Here is a 16,880-nt window from a genome sequence, read left to right on the forward strand (position 1 = left end):
GAGCTGCACCCCAATGGAGGGACTGTTCCAGCTAGAAAATCCATGGCTGGATCAATTTAATGAACTCTAATTTCTGATTGATTTATTCAGTCGAAGAAGAAGAAATTGGAAAACAGGCAGGACCTTGATGTACCTTTTTAAATGTGTTTCACGAATTTGTTTTGGGTTTTGCTGGTTTTGTTTGGTTTTTTACAGAAAATATTGTTTTACTTTGAAACATATCTAAACATCACTTTTACAAGCATGTTAAAAAGTCAAGGCACAAACCACATCTTTTAATTTCAAGTTAACTAAATATTTTGTTTGGTTATAAGGTACTTATTTTTCATCAGATGAAAAAAAAGCTGAAAAAACTGCAAGGCTTATTTTGGGTTCCAGTGCTTTACAGAACATGAAGACAACTCTAACAACAACCAAATTTGTTTTTACAAATTTGAGAACTGTCAGTTTTTACAAATTTGAGAACTGTCAGTTGTGAAAGTGAAATTGTTCTGCCCTCTTCCTCTTCCCTCTCATCTCCAAACAGAGAAAAGCAGATCTCTTCTCTCTTACTATACCTGTGTTCCATTAACACACTGGAATATTTTCACTATGAAATTCCTCTTCCAAGATTCTTCTTTCAGCATAATACTGAAAGCTTCATAATAATCTTTCTAGTCTCTATAAAATCTATAAAATTTTGGACTTAATAACTATTATAAAAGACACAAACTGTTCTACTGTGGAGCTTGAAGCTCTCAAAGAGTTAAAGCAGGCAGCAGAATATATGTTTTCTTTAATACAAGTTGACCTTTGCATGCAGCAGACAGCTTTCCATTTTCCTTGAAATAAAAATATTTTACTAGATACAGTGTTTAAATAAATCAAATGAGGCTTCAAATTATGTAAAACTTGACTATTTAAAATAAAATTACTACTTTCTCTTCTGAATTTTTGGCATAATTCAATTTTAATGCTCATCTAAGCTGTAATGTCTCTGCTGTGTATTTGGCCTGCTTGATTATACTTGATGGGTTGTGTAATTTTTTTGTTACATGTACAATGAAGGTAATTTCTGTGTTTCTAAGCTAGAAGATCAAGTTCTGTGACCTGGAGAAAAAGAAGGCAAATCAGGATGGGTACAGGTGCAGCTCCCTGCTGTTGCAGAGGGAAACCAGGGAGAGCTCTGCAGCCCCTTCCAGAATGTTGGTGGGATCCTGGGTTGGGGTGGGCTGGGAAGGGACAGAGTTTGTACCAGAACCTCCCCACCTTTTGGAAGGTGTGCTGTTGGAAATGCTGAGGTTATAGGTGGAAATTCATTGGGAGAACGACAGAGATGTATGAAGGCATGTACAAAATTGTCATTTAGACAATATTCATAAGAATATTGTTTTTATCAAGGACAAGCTATTTTTTTCTCCTTACTTTAACCTGCATTTAACCTATTATTACTTTTCGAGAGGCATGTGTTTTTGCATGAGTGTGAGTTATCAGTCTGATATTTTGGATGACCTCTATAATAAATGTGGTATTTGAGGAAGCAGCTCTTGAATAAAAACACAGTGAAGAAGGTAGTGCTGAAGCAAGAGCTAATGAGAAATCAACCATACCCACTTTGGACTGAAGTGATCCAAGGTTTCAGAAATGGCATCTCATTTACTGATCTTGAATTTAAAAAAAAAATCTTCCATTTTCTTGAGAACAAAATGTATCTCTGGATCAGATTTTTCTCTTCCCCGTCTCCCTTCAACTCTCCAGAGAACATGGACAGGCTGAGTTGCTCCTCTAATTCAATTAGCTTACCTTTGTGGGAGGAAGAAGTTGTCTGCAAGTGTATGGAAAGCAAGAAAAGTCTTCATCTGGCTAAAGGAAAATATTCAATAATTTTTTAAACTATCTGCAAGAAAACAGCAGCAAAACCAGCTTGCTGAGAGAGGTGGATATCTTTGGGCCTTTTACCTGAATTCACTCACAGAAAGTCTTCCATTTTTAAAAACTGACCTGTGCTACTCTCTATCAGGAGATGCTGATTGTGGACATTGTGCTCGACAGATAAGCACAAAGGATTCTTTACTTTGTATGTTGTGTCCTCCTTCACTTTCTTTCAGAAACAGAAAATCCAATAAGCAATGAATCCGAATGGCAGAGAGGAGAGTGGAAATGGAGGCTTAACAAACAATGAAAAGCAGCTCATAGTTTACACGATGAGTTTACAGCAGGAAGAAGGAGATTCCACTGAATCTGTGCTGTGCTAGCTGGCTAACAAATGCTCCTCAGTCTTTAAAACAAACAAAATTATGTCTGTGAGTGCAAATTCCAGCAACTGTTTGATGAGCTTTCCACTTTGCTTAGAGATAAAGGTTGTGGGAAAGGGTCCACTGAAGCTGCATCCAGTCTAAGTGCCTCCAGCACAGTTGTCTTATTCCTTTCCTATTATTTTTTATTTTGTTTTCATCTAGGATATGAGAGAATGCTGTTCAGGTAGTGTTTAATTTAATTACTGCCAAATATTCAGGTTCCATACCTGTAGTTTACCAGTCTGCCTGTTTTTGCTGAAGCTTAATGGGTTGCATAATTGTGAGGAGGCTGCTGTATGTGTTTCCAGTGGAAGCAGTTTCTTGTCCTACTGTAAAATTTAATTAACTAAAGTTTTGCGAACCATTAAAAGATATGCTGCAGAATGCAGTTGCAAAGAATAGATGTATATATTTTAAACACTTCTTTGAATATTGGTATACAAGCATGATGACATCAGAACTGTACTGAGGACCTCCTTGGTGTCCTACTTGCTCTTCTGAATGTCTTCAATCTCTGAATTTTTTAATTTTTTTTTTCCTGCAAAGACATCAGAACCACAGGGATGTCTCCAATGGAAGGAAAAGTGCCTTACTGTTGTAGAGGAGGAACAGCTGTGACTCTGCCTTGTTATTCAAGCTTTGCCCTCATGGTTATTGATCTCTGCACCAATGCGTTCTGTACAATGCTGGACTGGAGCTACCAAAGCTCCCTGGGAAGGCTGGACAGCCCCCTTGCACATGGGTGTGCTGTGGCCAGGGGTAGGCCAGGCCCCAGAGCTGGGCTGCTGTTTAAGATGCTCCTAGTCCCAGGATTTAGGGTTAGTCCTGTCCTGTGAGGAGCAGGGAGTTGGACTCAGTGATCCTTATGGGTCCCTCCCCACTTGAGATATTCTGTGTTTTCATCTAACTCCTGGGTCAGCAGTGTGCTTTGGCATTCTTTTTGGAGGGAGGTGTTTGAACAGCTGGATTGGTGGTGTGTGTAGAAGACCTTTAGTGACTCGGGTTCAAAGCAGACAGTGAACACAATGCTGGGTGCTGTTCCTGTGTGAGCTGAGGTTTTGTTGCACACATTTGTGTGCTCTCTACCTCCTGCCTGTCCTGCCCAAGAATTGCTTTCTGTGTGTCTGGTGGCTGTGGGCATTACAGCTTTTCTGCCACTGAAAAAGTGTCCAGATGATCTTTATACCTCCTCTACCGCAGAATCATGTAAGATTTATGTGACTTTTTAAATTAGAATTTTTAAAATTATTAATCATTGTATCTACATGAAAATAGCTAAGTCAATAGATGTTTGGTGATACTTGTCTCTTTTTGTTCCATTACTGATACTTCTGGTAGGATCTGTTGCAGGTAATATCTGCAGCAATTTCTAAAGCTCTCTCTCATCTAACTAAACATTTATCCTCAAGTTTCTCAGCATACCTGTCTTTGCTGCTGATGCCATCTCACTTGTTGAAACAAGCTTAGTGATCAAAGTTAATGAACCATCTTGGTAGAGATTGGAAGCTAGAAATAGACTGAAGAACGAGGAAGACCTTTTTAATGCCCAGCAAATGTCTGAGCAGAACAGGTTCACGGAGAGGGAGCTTTGGATAAAAGTTGTGATGGTTTTCATTCACTATACATATCTCAAGTGAACTGTTACCTATTTCCTTTCCCCATGGTGCTTTCAGTTTGTGGGCAGCCTCTCTTTTTGCTAGAGCAAAGCAGCTTTGTCTTTTTCCTTGTGTAGGTGCTCCTAGATTGTGGCCTCTACAAGCATGCTATGAATTTATCCTGCTTTAGCTGGTTCTAATTGCTGGTGATTTATGAGAGAGATGTTGAGAAACAACATAACATTAGTTTTTCTTCTCCATTAATTCAGATATTCTAAGCATTTGGGCTTACTCCTGTGATTTCCCCTCCCTCACGATTTACTTTGAAAAAAAAAAGATCTACTGTGTTATCCTATTGTAGCCTTCAGTGTTTCCTTCTCCTTTCTCTTCTAAGTAAATTGAAAAATTGTTTCAATTCAGAAAATAGGGAAAAAGATGCACTAAATGTCAATTGTATAACAAGGTAGGTGTACAAAATATCAGCAGCCTTTAACAGATAGAAGGAGAAAACCCCCACTCACTGATAATTTGAAGTAGCTGCAATACTACAACCAGTCCTGCAAAACACTCACGTGAATAATCCTTACTGTGGCAAGTGGTTGCCAGCACTGGTGAAAGGCAGTGGTCTGGCAGCTTTGAGGAATGAAGTTCTTTTTTTTATTAGCTGGGCAAGTTTCCCACCACACACTGCCTGGTCAGCCTGCTAAAACCCCCATCTGAGGAGGGAGGGATAAGCTTTCTCTCGGGCTAGCAGGCAGCTTGGTTTCCACAGATCACATAATTCTTACTTGTGTTTGGAGGCTGCCAATTAGCAAAAAGTAAAGGGAGAGGCTTTGCGGGAAATTGCAGCTCTAATCCACCAAACTTGCATCAGAGAAGGACCACCTTGCTGCCCTCTGCAGATTCTGGAGAGACCATGCCCAAAGCCTGTGCCCTCTGCCTGTGCCAGTGTCTGTTCCAGGGATGCTCACAGTCCCCACATGGGTCCTGGGGAGCAACCTGTGCTTCCTTGTCCACTTCCACTCGCTCTCCTTCTCAGGCTGCTCTCTAGGAACAGCTTCCATCCAGCTTGACACCCTTTGATGGAAAACCTGGTAGCCTTTTTCATCCGTACCATGTGCTCCCAGGCCTGCCCTAACCCAGTACTTCATCACAAAGAACAAGACCTGGTTTTACTCAATGGGCAAGGTCTGTGAGCCCAGCTCTGACCATCTCAAATTTATTTATGCTCTGAAAGTGAATGCAGAATAATTTTTTAATGTCGCTCTGTCTTCTGCAATCTCTGCCCATTCCTCTGAGATGGAAGCAGACGAGATAATCAAAACTGTTGTGGTGTTTGGTTTCCAGACACGGGTAATCGGAACTTCAGGACTTCCAAATCAACGGACCCAAGATCCTACCCTTCCACCAAAAGGACTACCAGCAGTGCAAGATGTAATCCCATTTGTGGACAGGCTCCAGGGGCAAGCAGGACTCATGGTACGTTCCACAGCTGTTTGAGGGAGAGCAGTGCAGTACTGGTGATCATACTGCAGAATATGGAATTGCCCAGGGTTTACCTAAAAGTTTCATCAGGTACCAGCACCAGCAGTGTTGAAAGCTGCAGCAACAGTCCTGGTTGGCAGAAGGTAGCATATCAGCTGCTTGCACATGACCAAGTGCCATTTGGAAAAGGCTTGAACCGCTTTCAGTAAAAATATCATGATTTGGTCTACTTGGGATATGCTGCTAGTCAGAGCAGTCAAAGCAGGCAGCTTTAGCACCTTGTGTGCAGGAGGCAGTGGGGCTGCAGGGAACATGGCCTCTGTTGTACACGAGCGATGTTGTTCTCCAGGGTGTGTTTGTGGCAGCTGTTACTGGATTTAACATCAGGCAGCGGACAAGCAATTGACCATTACCGAGACTGTGAACTGCACAAGGGTGCTTGCAGAAGTCAGCCCAGATCTGGAGGTTTTCTGGCACCTTGCTAGTCACCTTTTGTTCTATGTCAAAGCGCACTTCATTGAGAGAGAGGTATTGTCTGAAATGTTGCCTTCTCCGGCTGCGTGGCTTGCTGAACATGTGGGTCTTGAGACGCTTAATACAGCTGGCATCTTCTGATGCGGCTTCAGCTGAAGCAGTCATGGGGGAGGGAAGACAGCCCTGCGTGGAAGCTCTTCCCGCCGGTACCGGGGCTGCGGAGGGGAGCTCCTGGCGGGCCCGCTGGCCCTGCCGCCCGGGCCCCATCACCTCACCGAGCCGTCGGTGCCGGCCCGGGCGGAGGTCGGGCTGGCTCCCCGCCCGCCCCGGGCAATGGCAGCACCTTGTGCGGCGCCGGCCCCGCTCGGGGCTCGCAGGGAGCCCGCGGCCGCCGCCCCTCGCGGCTCCGGGCGCTGCGGCGGGGCCGGGGCCGGGGCCGGGGCCGGGCGGAGGGCGGCGGTGCCGGGCGTGGGGCGCGGGGCTGGCGGCGGAGCGCGGGGGGTGCGGGGGCGGGGGGGTGTGCAGCTCTCGCTAGCGCTGCTTGTGGTCACAGCCAGGCAAGCTCACATCCCATCTGGATCACGCTCGCTCTCTCCCTTCTGCTTTCCTACCATAGAGTTGCGCTGGAAACAGAAGATAGAGGGAGTGTAGGAGCTCGCCATCTCCAAGCGATCTACATTGGGAAAAACATGGAGTCGGCTCCGGCAGCCCCCGATCCAGCAGCCAGTGAGCCGGGCAGCAGCGTCTCCGAGGCGGCCGCCGGCGCCAGGGACACCCCGGTGAACCTGGAGCCTGCCCGGAAAAGCGATGCGCCGGCTCCCGTCCGCAGGCAGAGCTACTCCAGCAGCAGCAGCAGCAGAGGTAGGGAGACTTGGGGAAGGGGGAGGGGGCCGGGGGAGTGGGATCGGGGGGTGGGTGGGAATAGGAAGAGGGGGGTAAGAGAGAAGGGGGAAATGCAGCAATTTAATCCCCTGGTTTATCGCTCGTGCTTGCTGAAGCCGCGCACGCAAACAAGCCGGGCTTGTACCCCCTGCAAAACCTTGCAAACTTTTATAGCTTCTTTTAATTGCTGCAGGAGGAGGGACAAATGCAATGAAAATATTGAGCGGTGTTTGGTGCTTTCCTGTCCCTCTCGTTTATTGCCTGTGGTATCCGGATGGGTACTGTGCCCCTGAAATTACATAATTTTATAAATATATAAAGCAACAGCAGGAGTATTGGGATTCAAGGGAACAAACTTTTAAAGCTGCAGTGTCCTTCCTCCCCCCCTTTTTTCTCCCCCTCGTCTGTCTCCTTTTGACAGTTTCTCAACTGGTGTGCTGTGGCTTGTTGTGAATGGGGGATCTGTGATTAAACAGGAGATTTGCGGTTTGCGGGTGACTTATTCACTCTGTTGCGCGCTGTTTTCCCTTAATTCATTTAAGTGTATCTTAAAAATTATTTCATCGCGGAGCGGATGATCTCGTAGCTGCTGTTGGCGAGGGTGCCCAACTTCGCAGAGGGTCTCCGTGCGCCCGGGGGTTCTCTTAAGGCTCTCCGCCGGCCCCCGAATAAAGCGCTGCGAACAAACGAGCCCCCCTTCTCCGCCGCCAGCTGTCAAAGCCCTCCCGCCTCAGGCTGCGCCCCGGCGTCGTGCGGGCCGGCTCCGGAGGTGCTCGGGCCGGTGAAGTTTGGCCCGAGCCGCGCCGGCGGCGGGAGAGCTGCGCGCTGCCGTGCGGGGCCGTGCGGGACCGGCTGCTCCCGCCGCGGCCACCGAGCGCGGCCCGGCTTCAAACGCCGCCGGAGTTTTGCCGAGACGTGCGAGAGGGAGGAGGCTGCGGCTTTAATTACTTGTAAATAATTTATGAAGCGTTGCTCCTACAAGAGGGGGGAGCGCGCTAGAGAGGCTTCGCTCGGTAAAATCCCTCGGTGATGGGTAAAAATGAATTAAATAACGCTATGTAATAATACACACGGCCGTTGAAAGAAATGACGGGCGGAGAAAAGTACGTGCCCGGCGGGAGCGCAGCCCCCTCGGCGGCCGCCGGCGGGGCCGGGGCAGCGATGCCCGGCCGCGGGCAGCGGCGAGACCGTCTCTGCTCGGACGGAGGGGGCTCGGCTTGTAGGTTGGAATATGGCTGATCATGTGTTGGCTTGTGTTTTACAGTATTTTTCCCCTTTTGGCCACACCCCCCCTTCCCAGGCAGCTTCCCACTCGGGGAATCCGCGTACAGTAAAAGCCATCGAGATGTCACACGCCGAAACATTTAATTAGAGGCGATTTGCGAGCGGGGAGCGCGCCGTTCGGCGGATGCCGAGGCGAGGAGGAGCGGGCTCGGCCGGAGGAGGCCGGGTGGCCACGGGCGTGTGCGCAGGGAGCGTTTGGCTGCGCGGGGTATATTTAGAGCTTGCGAGAGTGGATTTGGAATGCAAGCGCCTTATGTAACGAGGTTAATCAGAAACACTGGAGAAAATTTCCTTAATTTGTCGGGGAGTTTTCTGGATGTTTGCGGAGCCGGCCGTAGTTGGCGGGTGTTACACAACGCGCCCCCTCCCGCTCTCCGGCCCAGCGCTCCGGCGGCGCGGGCAGATGGAGCTGCCGGCAGAGGCAGCGGGCCCCGCCGCCTTTGGGCAGGGGGCAACTTTGGGATCCCATCAATTATGTAACACTCGGCTGTCGCTTCTCTATGGATGCGAAAAGGAGCGGGGCGGGGGGGGGGGGGGGGGGAGGTGGTGCTGGGAAGCCCGGGCGGCTCCGGCGGTGCGAGCGTTTTCCCGAATTGTTTGGGCTGTGCTCCTGCTAACCTGCTGACCCACATGTCCCCGCTGCTGCCCCGGGCTCGCTGGGGCAGGGGCAGGAGCAGGGCCCGGCACACGCCGCCGCTGCCCGGGCTGCCGGCCGCGCACGCAGCAGGCTCTGCGTTATGTAACAGTCTGAGTGGGAAAGCGAAGGTCAGTGATGGAGGGAGGCATCCCCGCAACACAATGGCCAGAGCCCTGCGCGCCGGGGCTCGGCGGGCTGCACAGCGAAATAAAGCTCCCGGCAGTGATTGCCGAGCGCTTTGGGAAGGGAGAGGGGAGAAGGAAAAGGAGAGTGGCAGGGATTTGGGGAAAAAAAAAAAAAAAAAAAAAAAAAAAAGAGTGTTTGGGTTTTTTCGGATGATGTAATGGAGTTGGCAGAAAATACAAGTCTACTCCTAGAGTGCAAACAGTAAGGGAATTGTAGCTGGCATTCTGTGCTAATGTTGCAGAAATTAGTGTATTGGAAGTAAATTGACCTATGCAATACACACACTTTCTAATAGTTAAAACCTGGAGGTACAGAGCCACACAGGAAAACATGACAACGACAACATTTTGGCCTCCTCGAAGTCAGGACTTGATGGATGGATTAGGTGTAAGGGGTCCCTGTAGACTTGCAGGTTTGGGGATTTTGCATTTTTTTAAGCTATTGAAGTAGCACTTGATTTCTTGCCTTTTTGTTTTTAATGGGGTCCTTTATATCTTATGGCAACAATGTGACCTTAATGTGTGACTAGTAAAGGTGAAATTATTTTTAGAACTGTTACCTTTTAAGCTCATGTGTTCAGCTATGTATTGAGTTCAGAAATTTACTTGTTTGGGTCTCACTTCTGCCATGGGTTGTAAGCAGGCAGCTCTGGACTCTTATGTGAGCTGTGTGGAGGATAGATAGAAGTATACAGATATTTAGGTATATGTACACATTTATACACCTGTCTAAGTGTAAAAATCCTTATTTTTGACTCAGCAAACACTACAAATATTTGTTTCGTATCCTTAATTCTCATAGCTGCACACATTGCAAAGCTGCTTTGATACATCAGGATTTATAATAACCAGTGTACATAAGGAATGAGGAAAACAAAATTAAAGAGAGGACTGTGGATGGAGAATTAGGGAAAGTTTGCCGTGGAATAAATTCTTAAGTGAAGCTTTAGTTATTATAATATTATAACTTCAAAATACTTTGTTGCTTGATATACAAACCTGTCTGTACCGCCAGATCCTTACATAACCTGGTTTTTATTTTGCAGAGGTTATGCTGGTTTTGTTGCTGCATAGAATACTTAACTTGAAAACATAAATTCTGAGTTACCAAAAGCACTTTTCAAATGGGGAGTTGTTATGTGATATATTTAGTATGTGGGGGCATGCATGCATACTTGCATGCTTCAAAAAATTCCCTGCAGTCTGATATTAAAACTGATTGTTAGGAAATTGTCACCATACTGGAAAAAGCAGGAGATGGATTAAAAGGCCTGGTTTCCCCCCAGAGGGATGTTTTTACTGCTCACAGTAGTTGTTAAAATTTTCTGAAGACCAGTCGCTGACCAGCAGGTTGGATTTCAGTCTGAGTGTGTGTGTGTGTTCTGCAACAAGGGTTTGTGGTTTGCCATGCTTGGTAGAAGGAATGCTTCCCTTGCCTGCTCTGGCCCTGGACTGTGGCTTTTATTGACATTTATTTCACTTTGCAGGCTTGGATGTCCACGGAGCTCTACCCATGCTGCAGTCTCAGGCTTAATATTCTATTAGTCCCCCTAGAAATAGTTGTAATTGAATAAACTCTATTTTAGTAGAGAACTACTGTCTCATTAGAAAGCAAAGTACATAAAAAGCTTTTAAATCTGCTAGAAAGTGCTTAGTTTGTATGGGACTGAGCTCTTGGTCTCAGAGGTAAGTCAGGAGAGGATGTCTTGCTGAAAAATATTTAAGACAGCTCTTCCATCACTGGGTGATGCTATGTGCAAATACTTGTATGATGCTTAATATTTAATAATTGAAAACTGCATCTATGTAGGTGCTTGTTATTCTGTTCTTGCTGTTGAGGTTCTGGGTGTATTTGTTGTTTTCCAGAGCCCTTTGGATGTCATCTGTTTATCCTGATCCTTTCTCTACTGGTAGATTGTGGCATTTTGCTTTTGTGCTTTTTTTAAAATTTGGGTGATGCTCCACAAGTAGGGATGTAACATAATTAATAGTGACAACAATAGGTTTGTGGTGTTCTTTTCTTTACAAATACCTTTTTTTCCCCTAGATTTTATCAATTTCTGGATTTATACTGTTCTACAGAGCATAGCCACAATATGAAATTTTGCAAGTTGTTTTCAGGGGGACTCTTTGAATTTTGTAAATTCGAATGCTTTCTGTAGATTCTTTGGGTTGCCTTTGTCATCATTGGGGACTATTCTGCATGCACCACTGATTTAGTCCTATTTTGGTAGATGATATGTGCTTTGAATCCTTTAAAGTACAGCATTGTTTTAAACATGTGTAGCACAGGAGCAATAATAGCAGCAGTATGTTGTTCTCCTAGGAACAATGCAGTTCTCTTATTCCAATAAACCGTAACCTATTCTCTTATTTTATTTGCTTGAGAAACATCTCAGGAGCTCATAAACCAGTATGTAAATACTGTTATCATTCAACCAAATGCTGTAATTTTACTAAATAAAGAACATAGTTTGTAATGGAGATTAACGGGCTGTGTGACAATTTCAGTTTGGGTATAGCACTGCATCTGAATGGAAAGAGCAATTTCAGCTTTGCAAGGTTCTTTTTTTTTTTCTTTTTCCCTTCTGATATTTGTTTTTTAAGCTACAAAAATACGTGTTGGGGAAAACCTGAAATGACTCAGTCGATTTTGCTGGATTTAATCTGAGAGCTGTCCCAGTGCAAAGGGGAAAAAACCCAACCTCGTTTTAAATCACTGTGATGTCTGTATCACTCTTGAAATTAATTTGTGAATAGGTGATCCATTCCTTACTGAAATATTTTTAAGAGCGTGTTTTCAGTGACAGGCACTTGTAGGAAAAAATGAAATTGAAATGAATTGAAAAAATGAAAAAAGAAATGAGAATTTGGAGTGTCTCTGAATGCCCTGGGAGTGTGGGTGCTGTGCAGCTTGTCACACTTTTACCTGGACCTGAGCTTGCTGAGGAGGTTCTGCAGTTTTCCATGGCTTTGGCAGAAGAGGAAGTTCTGGTGGGAAAAGTGTTGAAGAAACTTCCTGAATGTGTGGAAGCATCCACACTTCATATGCAGATTTCTGCTGTCTTGTTTTCTTTGACTCTTTTTCCAAGTATTTTGCATTTCACCTATTGCTGGGGCTGCCTTTTTAGCCCTGATCATCACTTTTGGAAATGCACTGTACAGAGCTGTTGGCTTTATTTGTTCTCACAGCTGGCAGACAGGCCAGGCGTCCTTACCTGCACAGATTCTTCCAGGTGTGCAGAGGAGGGCCCTGCAGAGCAGAGTCTGAGTCCCCTGCTGTCACCAGGCCCACCTTGCACATTTGGTGTCAGAAACACATCACACTTGGTTTTTAGGGTTGTTAGGGGTTTTTTTTTTTTGGTCCTGGTGTTCTGATAGGAGGCTCCTCTACAGCTTTGTTGTCTGATGATTAGAAACCTTCTTTTCACTTCTGAGTAAATGTATTCGCAATCAGTTAGCTCACTTCTTCTTTAAATGTTTTCTCTAAAACCTCTGTGGACTGAAAATGAAGAAGAGCCTGGTATTTTATTTTGTGATAGCTGAACTAACAGCGAGCTCTGTTCAATGACTCACAGTTTAGCACTTCAGCATATCTGTTGTAGATGGTCTGTGCTGATAGAAACATGAGAACAGCTTGGGCTGTGTGTCAGGAGGAGTTAATTGTCTAATTTCTTGAATGTAAAGGTTGTGAATTATTCCTCATACCGTTATCTGAAGTCTCATCTAGGTATGTTTCATTCTTGGCAGCAACTGAGCTCTTCAGAGACCAAGTGTATTGGGGTGTGTATTTTCATAAAGAAATTGTGGGGCTTATTTTACAGCAGTTTAATCCTATAGTTTAGCCTCATTGCGCTGTTCATTTGGAAGGATCCCCAGGTGTTTTAAACACTATTGGGAACCATTTTGCTTATTACTGAAATCCAGCCACTTCTTGTGTGGAATCTGACAGCTGTTTAATGGTGCTCAGCCATGCTAAGCAGATCAGAACAGAAAGTGAAGAATACCATACCTGATTGAAACACTCAGAGGGATTTTGGATACAGATAATATAATTATCTGCATTGGAATTGGGTCAAACAGCTCTATTCCTGTAGAAAATTACTAGATATTTTCAGTGGCAGTGTATGGTCAAGAAATTGGTTTGAAATACCTTCCTGAAAATGATACCCCCAGCAGTGAGATAATTGAAGATCCTGCTGCTTACCCTATTGTGATCACCAGTTGCAGAATGATCAATGTTTTCAGGTATTTCTGGATGTATTAATTGTTTGGTTCCATGCTGGTATGTGAAATCTTATAAACCAGGGGGGACGCCTGGGATGTTGCAGGTCTTCCTTTGTAAAGCAAATTTCTTTTCTGGTGAATTCCTTAAATAGTGAGTTGCTGTCTGTGAGACGTGCTCGTATTCACAGAGGTTTTAAAAATGGTTCTAGGGGATCTCTTGACACTGAGCCAGTAGGGAATGGGGGAGGTGGGTGTCAAGCCTTGTCTTGTGAGGATATTGGTGACTGTGGGGAAAATACAGCTCTTTTCCAGTTGTCTTCAATTTCACTTCCCATGTAATTTGGCAGAACGGAGTATAAACAGAGGATCTGCAAAGGAACAGAAGTCAGAATTCCTGATCAACTGAATGTACATAAATGTCCTGGTAATAATGACCGACTGCAGAGTCTTTCATTTGTAATTTAATCTAATAATTTCCATGCACTTCTGAAGGAACACACTATGAAGCTGGCAACTTCAGAGAAATTGCTGCGCTGTTACAAACAGCGTTTGAGCTGGCATTATAACAGCATGAGAGATTGTGAGATGGAGAACAAAGTTAGTGTGGAAACTGAGCTGAGGGAAATTGCCAGCAGAATGTGAGAAAGCAGAGTTGGATTATGATAACCTCCCTGGCAGAATCAAATTAAACCATTTTAAAGGCTTTGTTGATTTTTAGTTTGTAGTTGTACTATGTATTTACTTCACATGGGTGCAGGAGATTAATGAGGCAGGTGTGGTGATCATGGGGTGAAAAACTGTGGGGCTGCTGTTCTTTTTAAATGTTTCATACAGACTGTGGGGTATTTACAGCATTAATTAACAACATGTCTGTGTGCTTTAGTTCTGCAACTGTTCAAATGTATTGGAAGTATTTCATATGCAGAGGTGATGGAAATTATAACCCCTAGAAGGAGGTTGGACAGAGAGCCTTCTCTCCCTTTTTTTTTCTTTAATATTATTTTATTACATTTATAAATATCTTTTTAAATGGCATGCTGTCCAAAGAGGTGGTTTGTGTGAAGAATGGGGAATATATGGCCTGGAACTCTGCAGCTAGTTTTGACAATATGGCTGAAAGAAGACAGAAGAAAAAATAAAAATCAAGCCCCAGAGGCAGACCATAGAGCAAAGTGCTATTGATGTGCATCCAATAGCATTGCCAGCTCCTGACCTGTGAGACAGGTATTTTTTCCATAGTTATGTAGAAGTATATGCCATGCACTTCTGAAATAAATATATATGCAAAACTGTAGACAGCATTGGGAAAATTTAAATTATGTATTAGTAGAGCTTGGCTGGAGTGTTTTGGCGCTGAAGCAAGGTCTGTTAGATACAGTCAAGGATAAAACCAAGGCCAAGACTTGTGAAATACTGATTATGGGGTTTATTTTATTCCTGTAGTGGAATTACAAGAATACTTTAAAGTAGGATTTCCCTTCAGAGTTTCTCTTCAAATGCAGAGGTAGGAAAGAATGCCTTTTTATGAACTAACAGATGACTTTGCCAAAGTCTGTGCCAAATGTAAATCAGAGGCCTCTGCTGCATTACATCTTTTAACTAAGGGCAGAAAGGTAAGGTTTAAACTATTTCTTTGTAAGAAGTCTTGAAATTTGATAAGACAGGCTAAAGTACAGCTTTTGCTAATACTTTACTTGAAGTAAGAAACCTGTCAGCATAAAGCATCTCCTAAATCCTTTGTATATTAAAAAATAAAATAAAATAAAATCAATCTCAAAGGAAACTAGGGCATATCAGAGACCTCCCTCTGAATCTTGCTTCATTTGTGTAATCTTCAAGAGGAGTTTTGTTAGTCATTTGTGTTGTCATTATAGAAGTTTGCAAAGGGTCCTTTACTGCCTGGGTTGTTGGAGAGGCCTTTTAAAAACTCTAATGAAGTGTCCTCTGAGCTGCTGACATCTTGTGTGGAGTCAGAGAGCTTCTGAGATAATTCATGGAAGTCAATCAGAGCACAAAGCAGCTCTTTCCAGGGCTGGTGCTTGGAGGAATAATGGACAAATCAGTGTATAGTGATGGTGTACATGCAGTCCCTTAGCAATCCTGCCCATCCAGACATTGCCAGGCAGGACTTACACTTGGAGAGTCTTTAAAAAACCAAACCACTAAGTTGTTTCTAGAGATTTCATTTCCACTCACCACTCTTAATGTTGTAATTTTCTGCTGGAATTTAGGTGTATTTTTAAGAAGTGATCTGATTTTCATGAGTGTGAATCTGGCAGAGATCAGATTAGGTCAGCCCTATGTTGGCAGCACAAATGCAGCCCTTGACCGATAAAGGTGTTCTGCTGTCCTGGCAGAGTCTGGATCTGTGACAGTCCATGTGTGTGCTACACACTGAGCATGGGTCCTGTGACAGTTCATGTGTGTGCTTAGTGCTGAGCGTGGATCCTGTGACAGTCCATGTGTGTGCTAAACACTGAGCATGGATCTGTGACAGTTCATGTGTGTGCTAAACACTGAGCATGGATCTGTGACAGTCCATGTGTGTGCTAAACACTAAGCATGGATCTGTGACAGTTCATGTGTGTGCTTAGTGCTGAGCATGGATCTGTGACAGTTCATGTGTGTGCTAAACACTGAGCATGGGTCCTGTGACAGTTCATGTGTGTGCTTAGTGCTGAGCGTGGATCCTGTGACAGTCCATGTGTGTGCTAAACACTAAGCATGGATCTGTGACAGTTCATGTGTGTGCTAAACACTGAGCATGGATCTGTGACAGTCCATGTGTGTGCTAAACACTGAGCATGGATCTGTGACAGTTCATGTGTGTGCTAAACACTGAGCATGGATCCTGTGACAGTTCATGTGTGTGCTAAACACTGAGCATGGATCCTGTGACAGTTCATGTGTGTGCTAAACACTGAGCATGGGTCCTGTGACAGTTCATGTGTGTGCTTAGTGCTGAGCGTGGATCCTGTGACAGTCCATGTGTGTGCTAAACACTGAGCATGGATCTGTGACAGTCCATGTGTGTGCTAAACACTGAGCATGGATCTGTGACAGTCCATGTGTGTGCTAAACACTGAGCATGGATCTGTGACAGTTCATGTGTGTGCTAAACACTGAGCATGGATCTGTGACAGTCCATGTGTGTGCTAAACACTGAGCATGGATCTGTGACAGTCCATGTGTGTGCTTAGTGCTGAGCGTGGATCCTGTGACAGTCCATGTGTGTGCTAAACACTGAGCATGGATCTGTGACAGTCCATGTGTGTGCTAAACACTGAGCATGGATCTGTGACAGTCCATGTGTGTGCTAAACACTGAGCATGGGTCCTGTGACAGTTCATGTGTGTGCTTAGTGCTGAGCATGGATCTGTGACAGTTCATGTGTGTGCTAAACACTGAGCATGGGTCCTGTGACAGTTCATGTGTGTGCTTAGTGCTGAGCGTGGACCCTGTGACAGTCCATGTGTGTGCTAAACACTGAGCATGGATCTGTGACAGTTCATGTGTGTGCTAAACACTGAGCATGGATCTGTGACAGTCCATGTGTGTGCTAAACACTGAGCATGGATCTGTGACAGTTCATGTGTGTGCTTAGTGCTGAGCATGGATCTGTGACAGTCCATGTGTGTGCTAAACACTGAGCATGGATCTGTGACAGTCCATGTGTGTGCTAAACACTGAGCATGGATCTGTGACAGTCCATGTGTGTGCTAAACACTGAGCATGGATCTGTGACAGTCCATGTGTGTGCTTAGTGCTGAGCATGGATCTGTGACAGTTCATGTGTGTGCTAAACACTGAGCATGGATCTGTGACAGTTCATGTG

At 44.7% G+C, this 16,880-nt stretch overlaps 1 protein-coding gene across 1 annotated transcript in view; it reads left to right on the forward strand.

The window, feature by feature from the left end:
- Positions 1-6,467: 6,467 nt before the first annotated feature.
- The window catches only part of RORA (RAR related orphan receptor A), a 359,957-nt gene continuing 349,544 nt past the window's right edge, over positions 6,468-16,880 (forward strand). Inside the window, exon 1 of the mRNA XM_059481909.1 lies at positions 6,468-6,691. Within this exon, the coding sequence (XP_059337892.1) occupies positions 6,520-6,691 (172 nt within the window). The 5' untranslated portion in view covers positions 6,468-6,519. The remainder of the gene's footprint in view (positions 6,692-16,880) is intronic.

Source organism: Ammospiza nelsoni, chromosome 14 (genome assembly GCF_027579445.1).
Source record: "Ammospiza nelsoni isolate bAmmNel1 chromosome 14, bAmmNel1.pri, whole genome shotgun sequence".
Taxonomy (NCBI): domain Eukaryota; kingdom Metazoa; phylum Chordata; class Aves; order Passeriformes; family Passerellidae; genus Ammospiza; species Ammospiza nelsoni.